The following is a 9,699-nucleotide window of genomic DNA, read 5'->3' as shown; positions in this document are numbered from 1 at the left end:
AATACCACTATCCTAACAGGAGACCTTAACACCCCTTATCCCAAAAAGATAGGTCAAGTAGACAAAAAATTAGCAAAGAAGTAGCAGAACTGAACCAGAGCTTGGAACAAATGGACTTGGTGGACATATACAGAGAGTTCCAACCAATGACAGCTGAATATACCTTTTTTTTCAGCTGCACATGGGTCATTTTCTAAAATAGACCACTTACTGGTCCACAGGGCATGCTTAAGTATATGCAAGAAAACAGAAATTTTCCCATGCATATTATCTGACCAAAGTGCAATGCAATTGGAAATAAATGACAAAAGAAACCAGAAAAAGCCCCTACATACATGGAAATTAAACAACATCCTACTCAGCAATCAATGGGTTACAAATGAAATTCTACAATTCAATGAAAATTCAAGCACAACTCATCCGAATTTATGGGATGCAATGAAAGCAGTTCTCAGAAGGAAATTCATAGCTGTGAACTCACACATTAGGAAAACAGAACGGGAACAAATAAACACACTAATGCTGCACCTCCAACATTTAGATAAAGAAGAGCAAACCAAACCCAGAACCCAAAGATGGGAAGAAATCATAAAGATTAGAGCAAAAATTACTTCAATTGAGACGAAGAAAACAATTCAAAGAATTAAAGAATCAAAACGCTGGTTCTTTGAATGATTGAATAAAATCGATAAGCCCCTAGCTAACCTCATCAAAAAGAAGAAAGAAAAAATTCAAATACAAGCAATAAGGAATGAAAAGGGTGTAATCACCACAGACCCAGTTGAAATTCAGATTATCAATAGATACTTTGAGAAACCTTACTCTCACAGAATAGAAGACACAGATGAAATGGACAGATTCTTAGAAAGGTACAAATTACCAAAACTGAATCAAGAAGTATAACAACTCTCAATAACCCAATAACAACCAATGAAATACAAAATGTAATAAAAAGCCTATTGACAAAGGAAAGTCCAGGCTCTGATGGATTCACAGCTGAATTCTACAAGAAATTTACAGAAAATATAATTCCAATACTCCTCAAACTCTTCAATGAAACTGAAAAGGAAGCAGTCCTCCCAAAATCATTCCTGGAGGCAAGTATTATACTGATACCAAAACCAGGGAAAGACACAACTAAAAAAGAGAACTACAGGCCAGTCTCCCTCAGGAACATAGATGCAAAAATCCTCAATAAGATTCTAGCAAATAAAATACAGCAAACCATCAAGAAGATTACACATCATGACCAGGTAGGATTCATGCCAGGGATGCAAGGATGGTTCAATATATGCAAATCTATAAATGTAATACACTATACTAATAGAGCCAAATCTAGAAACCACATAATCATCTCAATTGATACAGAAAAGGCTTTTGACAAAGTCCAACACTCATACATGTTCAATGTCCTACAGAAAATTGGAATAGAAGGCCTCTACTTCAATCTGATAAAAGCCTCCTATGACAACTGAATGGTTAATGTAATTGTAAATGGGCAAAACCTGAAATCTTTTACTCTCAGATCTGTTACAAGACAAGGATGTCCTCTATCACACCTCCTATTCAATATAGTTCTGGAATCATTAGCTAGAGCCATTAGACAAGACAGAGAAATAAAAGGAATAAGAATAGGTAAAGAAGAAGTTAAATTATCATTATTTGCAGATGACATGTTACTTTACTTAGAAGGCCCAAAAACTCCACCAAGAAGCTACTACAATTGATAGACAAATTCAGTAGCATAGCAGGATACAAAGTCAATACCCAAAAGTCAATAGCATTCCATAACATAGAGAACAAACACACTGAGAGGGAAATTAGAGAAACAATAATTTTTGCAACAGCACCACAGAAAATGAAATACCTTGGAATTCATCTAACTGAAGAAGTCAAAGATCTTTCCAAGGCAAATTACAGTACTCTGAAAAAAGAGATGGTACAGGAGTGCAGAAAATGGAAAGACATTCCCTGCTCCTGGATAGGAAGAACCAACATCGTGAAGATGGCCATACTCCTAAAATTTCTGTACAGATTTAATGCAATCCCTATCAAACTACCAACAATGTACCTCCTAGGCCTAGAGATATCGTTCCAAAAATTTATTAAGAACCAGAAAAGACCTAGAATAGCAAAGGCAATCCTGGCCAACAAAGACGATGAAGGAGGCATTACAATTCCTGACAAGAAATTATACTCAAATCTGTGATAAAATCAGCATGGTATTGGCAGCGAAATAGACCTGAGGATCAATGGAATAGATAAGAAGATGCAGAGGCTTCTACAAACACACTCAGCCACCTGATCTTCGACAAAGGGGCCGCACACGCTTACTGGAAGAAAGCCTCTTTAACAAATGGTGCTGGAAAAACTGGCTCTCTACATGCCAAAAACTAAAACTTGACCCATGTCTATCACCATGCACTAAGCTAAAGTCAAAATGAATTAAAGATCTAAACATTAAAACAGAAACACTAAATCTCCTAGAAGAAAAATTAGGAGAACCTGTTGAAGACATAGGGGTAGGAAAAGAGTTCATAAATAAATATCAAATCTCACAGGCAATACTTGAAAGAATTAACAACTAGAACCTCCTCTTATTGAGAAGATTTTGCATGTCAAAAGAAATTACCAACAAAGTGAAAAGACAATGCACATATCTGGAAAAAATCTTAACTATTAAGCACTCAGACAAAGGTCTGCTCTCTAGAATTTATTAAGAACTAAAAAACATTAGGGTGCCAAAATTTAAAGACCCAATCCAGAAATGGGCATCTGAAATGAACACATACTTCTCAGAAGATGAAATTAAAGAAGCAAATATTTACATAAAAAAATGCTCCACATCACTAGCCATCCATGAAATGCAAATTAAAAAAACACTGAGATACCATCTGAACCTACAAACAATGGCTATCATAAAGAAATCAACAAACAAATGTTGGAGAGGCTGTCGGGAAAAGGGAACCCTTCTCCACTGCTGGTGGGAATGCAGACTGGTGCAACCATTATGGAAATCATTGTGGAGACTCCTTAAAAAACTAGGACTGGAAATCCCATTCAAGCCAGTTATCTTTCTACTGGGAATTTTCCCAGAGGAACTGAAAACATCACCTCATAGTGATATATGTGTACCTATGTTTATAGCGCCACAATTTGTGATAACCAAATCTTGGAAACAACCAAGATGCCCATCACCTGAGGAATGGTTGAAAAAGATGTGGTATACATATACAATGGAGTATTACTCAGCTATAAAGAATGATAAACTTGAAGCCTTCATATTTAAGTGGATGCCACTTGAAGATATACTCATAAGCAAAATCAACCAGACCTACATGTGTATATATTGTATAATCTCCCTAGTGTAAAAACTCAAAAGAAGAATTACAAATAGAAAGGTATAATACAATTAAAAGGAAAGTGAGATCTTGAGGACTGGACAATGAGGAGAGGACAAGGAGAAAAGCTGGGAAACAGGACAGGGGCAAAGCCATACATTTATACACATGAGATGGGTAAGGCAATGATCCTGAGAAACATCAGCAGGTTTTCGAAACTAGCAGTTAATTGGGAGAATTCTCACCCTGACTAACTATATGTGCTGATACCAGTGAACCAAGCAACTGCACTGAAGATAGTAGTATGTAATAGGAGGGTCATGTTGCGATTGCCTGTCATCCTGGTCTTCTAAATATGTACTCTTGTCATGACATACCAATTATTACCATACTGTCTCTCAAGTTTTTTTTTTTTTTAAATAAAAGGTAATAAATAAAAAAAAAAGACATAAGAAAAAAATGTCACAGGACTGTCCTGCTACAATGCTGTATATGGTTAGATTTCTAAATTTCTCTGTAAAAATATGTAAGTGTTTATTCCTATTTTTTAAATTATTTTTTCCTTCATATTCTGTAGGGACTTAAAGTTTAACATATGAATACTTAATGGAAAATATCTGCTCCATGTTACGCCTAAGATGTTTAATATTTGGACAGATAGGGTAAACTGAACTGCATATGTTGCAGGGTTAATAATAAGCTTCTCTTCTGGAGGGTTAACAACCTAAGTTTGCAGATCAAAAATTGGAGAAAAGGAAGGGCTGCAAGGTTAGTCAACATTTTGGCCCTAGCCTTTCAAGGTCAGTGACGACTCAGGACATAGGAGAACCTGTACTATACCATCATGTAACTCAGTTTTGCCTCAAATTTTCTGATCAAGGAGATTATGGAGCCACAGAGGAATGTGATCGTTGATGTATACTGTGCCTAAGGAGAATCACATGGAAAGAAAACATTCTCAGGCTTTTACAGAGAGCAAATTGGTCAAGCAATGGCCGTGACTCATCCACGTGGCTGATACTGACAAAGGATGTACAAAGTGCAGTACAGGGTTACAGGATAAATTCTGAGGGAACTTGATTGACCTTATCAGATACAAAAGTTACATTTCTTGTTATATAGGTCTTGCTTTATCTTGGTCTTAACCATCCGGCAGAAAAGTATAAAAATGAGGTATAAAAAGTAAAGCCATATTAATATGCTGAGCTGTGAAACACTCAAGTCAACAACTTCTGTGGATAACCCACTACTATTGTGGACTGCTGGACTGTGTTGGATTGTTTTGCTGAAATCATGCACCTATAGTATTTAGATGCCAGTGGAATAACCGTCTGTGACAGGACTAAACAAAAAAGGAGATACAATTGAAGGACCATGTTGGATTTATATATACAGAATAGTTAGGCTAGATATAGAGCTACTTTTGCTTATTTCGATGAGAAGAAAGATTTGCACTAATAGTGTTTGGACAGGATATCCTGCCTGCTTCTTGTACTATGGATAACCACTAAGAACATAACAACGTACAATGTACTAATTATTGAAACTGTCCTATTAATCAGTTTTGAAACTGTCTTACTGATATTTGTTTCTCAATAAAATAAAAAATGAAAAAAAAACAGTAATCTGTCTGTTTATGGTCTCCCAAGAGCTGGGATACAGGCGTGTGCCACCATGCCCAGGCTCAACTGCCATCTCAGTAAGCTCAGGCTCAGGGCCAGCATGGCAGGCCTGGGGATCGAACCTCTGGCCCCTGTACCTGCTTGCAGGTACTTTAAAGATTAGATTTTTGTTCAAACCTACACTATAGATGTTTTGCAATTTTCATCTAAGCATGAAATGATTTTCAAGCAAGCAACCACTTAACTAGCAACCCTTAAAATGTGTTAATATTGATATGATAGTATTTTTGAAAGAAGATTTACCCATAAAGGAGAGTAAAGGCTCAACTTACCCATCTCAGAAAGTTTAGCAAGTACCTATTGTTCAGATACAGTACTTGGGAATGTGTGTATAAGGATGCAAAACACTTCACCTAAATCACAAAGGAGAAAAAAGGGATATCACAATAAACTGTACCTGAGTTTCTCTTCACATAGGCGAGAGAGAAACATCCCCAAAGCAAGGCCCATGTGAATTTGCACGGCTTGAGATTCATCGGCACTTGGTTTTCCAGGTAACCTGGCAGTCAGCATGTTCAGGATTTCCTCAACCTTCTCTTTGCAAGAGATAATGAAAACTGGCACAAGGAGAGACAAAGCCACAGCAGCAGCAGAACGGGCAATAGAACTAGCCGTGTTTTCACCAGAGTAGGATTTCTAGGACATATCAAAGAAAGAAAACAAGGAGTTACCCTTTGTTTAAACATGAAGGAAGCACACATATCACCAAAGTGCTGTATAACAATGCAAGCCCTTCATAGATCTGCTGCATAGGCCAAGAAATAAAAATAAAAATAAATATGTTTGCTATAGATCATGTTTTCACTCCATCAAACAAATTGTTACTAATTATCAGTTAACCAACAAAGCCCTTCTAAATGTGCAAAAGGAAATTATAAGCCTTTAACAGTTGTGAATTCTCTCAATATAAAATCTGAAATAATTTCAGTAACTTGAAATCTTATACATACATTGAAAAATCCAAAGTGAAGCTATCTAACCTTGGACAAACCACCAAGCTACCTTACGAGTCTTCAAAATGGTAGCAGTTTTTCATAAAAGGGTGTTAAAATTTAATACAGAGAAATGTGTATAAGTTTCCTGAAATAATCTATTGGCACATCTCCCCAAATTTTTGGTGGGAACACTTCCCAGTGGATTAATTATTTTTACAGGGGGTTAATTCCTTTTATTAAAAAGAAAGTTGAAATCCCAAAAGCCTCTGGTTACAAACCAATAACCAGCTATGCAAAATGAAATGGAGAGCTCTATATATATAATCATGGGGCAAGAACTCAGTAATAGCCCTGATAAAATGAGAAGACAGGGCCGGGAAGATAGCTCAGTAGAATAAGTGCAGGGTCCTGAGTTCAATCCCCGGTACCAAAAAAAAAGAGGACAGCTGAGTTTGAATAGCTTCTATAATACAGCTGTCTTAGGTATTATGTACATTTATAAACATGTCTCAAGTGGGGGAGAAAGCCTGTTTATTGTTCTTCACTATTACCCATTTAACCTTTTAAAAGTTTCAGACATGCCTAAATGACAGTATTGTCCCTAGCAATGAAAGCACATTAAAATGTTTCTAATTTTATGTCTATTTGCTCCCTAAGATATGGTATTTTAAGGATTAAGATGAAACATATACTAAGTTACATGTTAAATTAATATGACACTTTTAAAAAAATGTATTTGGTGCAGAGTCTACAGGGTCTCACTATGTAGATTGGACTCGTAGTGATTCTCCTGCTTTCAGCCTCCCAAGCGCTGATTACAGGCACGCACTACCACGCTCAGTCTCAATCACTGCTTCAGTGCACCCCGGGGGAGGGGCCAGCACAGCATGCCAGGGATAAACTCCGGCCACTATGCTCTGTCTAAGCAGGTGCTGTAGACCACTGAGCTATCTGGCTGGCCCAATATAACACTCTTGAAATGATAATGGTATTCAAAACTCAAGGACACAAGAAACAAAGGAAGTGACTTGACACAGGACTCAAAGTATAACAACATAAAAATCACAAAGGCAAGAGGTAACTCTGAAAGTAAAAAGATAATCTTACTGGTTTGTAAGACTAATGCAGAATTATTAGAAATTTCTTATGACATCCTGTACTAGCATATATCTGAACCTCATATTTATTGCAAAAATCCCCATAAAATCTTCTAAGCAAGTATCAGAGACGGTATTACTTCTTTCAGCAAAATCTACCTTATAATTTAATTCTATATTACCCATTAAATCTTTTCTTTTTTCTGAAATATGGTTAAAAATTAAAGCCCCAGAAGAATACATACCAGGTCTACCAGAGAGATGGAGGACAGAAGCACACAAATATCCAAGAAGACCGTGAGAGAGGGGCTGCAAGCTAAATCTGTGATCTTAGAAACAGTTTAGGGTTTGGGCTATGTTTTGTTCAAATTAACTATAATCCTCTGCACTCAGCTGAGAGATCACTATAATTCCCTAAGTAATGGACACTGATAGGGTAAAATCAAAATAATTCTGGAAACAAATGCAGAAACCAATAAAGTAAAAATGAAAACCAAAAAAAGTATAATTTAATTTTGCCTCAAATCTCAGGACACAAATCAAAGAATGAATGGGTAACTGGTGTTTTGTCATAATCAACAACATTACCTTGAATTTACACATTATTTTGCTATTTTCTAAACATTTTTATATAACTTAAATAATCTGATCCTTAAAATCTTTTAGACAGTTGGTGAAGAATGAAGTTTTACTTTTGTTTAACAAGCTTAAAAAAAGAATAATAAGGGTTAAGTGTTATGACAACATCACAAACCTACAAAGGAGATGAACTAGGGCTACAATCATTATAGATATCATTCAATCCTCTTGTTTTGTAAAAACAAAAAAGGTTGAAAAAGATCAAAAGAACTTCTTATGGTCACATACCCTAACATGAAAACAAACAACTGTGACCAGAAACTCTTGAGTCCCCACATCCCACAGCCATAACTCTTGACCTTACTACATCAACACAAAAACAGAATTTTTCAAAATGCTGATGCTTTGGGCCATTCTGGAGCAATTAAATCAGAATCAGGGTCTATATATTAGAGTTTAATCACATAGACGTATTCAAGTTTCTCGGGTAATTCTAAGGTACAACTAGGGTTGAAAATCATCATGGATTTCACACAAACCACTGGTATGAGAACAGCCAACCCTCAGTTTCCCTTTTTTAAATTTTTTTTTAATTTCTTGCACTTACATTATAAAAGCAGGAGAAAAGCTGTCCTCTACTTTGGTAATGACTATCCACAATGACCAGAAGTGTATCAAGCACCATGGAAACCCACTTTCTCATTGGAAGAAAGTTAGGTTGAACCTGTAGTTACAGAACAACATGAAATGATGATGGAATAAAGAAAACACATCTACTCCCCCCTTTTGTATTAAATAATAAAGTACTACTATACAAAAAGTAAACTTCATCTCCTTATTCTATATGAAATAGATATTTGACCAATACACATCCTTACCTGTACCCTAGTAAGAACAATATTTACCTTTATATAGACTTAAAGCAACTCAATAAGGACTGTAAAAGAGAATGCACCCAAAACTTTTCAGAAGTTTCCTAAGTTCAGTAAATTATGGTATAAATAATGTGCAAGTTAGATGTACAAAAAAAGCAATTCAGAATTTCTAAATTTCATCATTTGTCATTGCACAAATAAGGCAATCAACCTACAAAAGCTTGATCAACATCGCTAGCATTTTGACTATTGTTATATAATTATCTTTCAGCAATAATGACAACATTCACCTAACTAATTGAGAAATTAGGCAAGAAAACATAAATGGTCTTTAGTTTGGAAAAGAAAAGTGAATGCAAACTCAAGACCCTATGCTCTCCCCCAAAAAACTCTTTTCTTTAAAAAGAAAATTCAACTTCAATCAAGTAATGAGGTTTTGAATTTGTATTGAGTAACAGCAAAAGGCAGGGATATCAAAAATAAAAGCAAAGCTCCCATATGTAGACTGTAGTATGGCTTGTAACTGTGGCAGCAATGAAAGCCAGTGCTAAGTACAGTGAAACAGCCTGGAACTCAAACTATGACTCAGAAGGCTTTACCATGGAAGCGAATGAACACAGGACACTTAACACCAAGTGAAGGGATCACATGGGGCCAGGGAGACGGCTCAGTAGAATAAGCGTTTGCCTGGCAAGCACAAGGGCCTGAGTTCAATCCCTGATTCTACCCCCACTCACCCCCTCCAAAAAAAGGAATCACAGAAAGGGACATTACCTTCACAGTTGTAGATCTACTTAGTGTATACATAGTAATTCATATAATCTTTACAGTAACACCACCTGGTAAGCATTACAACCCCTACTTTACAGATAGGAATGTAGGGTTTGAAAGGCGAGATTACTAATAGGACATAGAACTAATAAATGGAAGTAGTAAGATTTAAATACAGGATTTTACTATTCCAAAGCCTATCTTTTTTAAGTATTAAGCCAGATAATGATAGCTACTAGATAATGGAGCTTAAAACAAGAATAAATCTAGGCCTTCTTATTTTGACAGATATGAATTATCTGAGAAAGTACATTGGAAATGAACACTAGCCAGCTTGCCATATGTTTAATTAAGAAATAAATGCCTTGCTAAAATGAACAGGCACTTTATCATTGACATCTATAATTAAATGCAAAGTA

At 36.0% G+C, this 9,699-nt stretch overlaps 1 protein-coding gene across 6 annotated transcripts in view; it reads right to left on the bottom strand.

Annotated features, from left to right (window-relative positions):
- Positions 1–9,699, bottom strand: part of Focad (focadhesin) — a 379,256-nt gene that overhangs the window by 62,379 nt on the left and 307,178 nt on the right. For all 6 annotated transcript variants that reach the window (XM_004631729.2, XM_023715838.1, XM_023715836.1 and 3 more), the window contains 2 exons: positions 8,242–8,358; positions 5,421–5,659 (listed from right to left, as the gene is read on the bottom strand). In XM_004631729.2, the coding sequence (XP_004631786.1) occupies positions 5,421–5,659; positions 8,242–8,358 (356 nt within the window). The remainder of the gene's footprint in view (positions 1–5,420; positions 5,660–8,241; positions 8,359–9,699) is intronic.

Source organism: Octodon degus, unplaced genomic scaffold (genome assembly GCF_000260255.1).
Source record: "Octodon degus isolate 3935 unplaced genomic scaffold, OctDeg1.0 scaffold00044, whole genome shotgun sequence".
Taxonomy (NCBI): Eukaryota; Metazoa; Chordata; class Mammalia; order Rodentia; family Octodontidae; genus Octodon; species Octodon degus.
The sequence above is the reverse complement of the archived record's forward strand: the minus strand, read 5'-3'. Positions and strand labels throughout refer to the sequence as shown.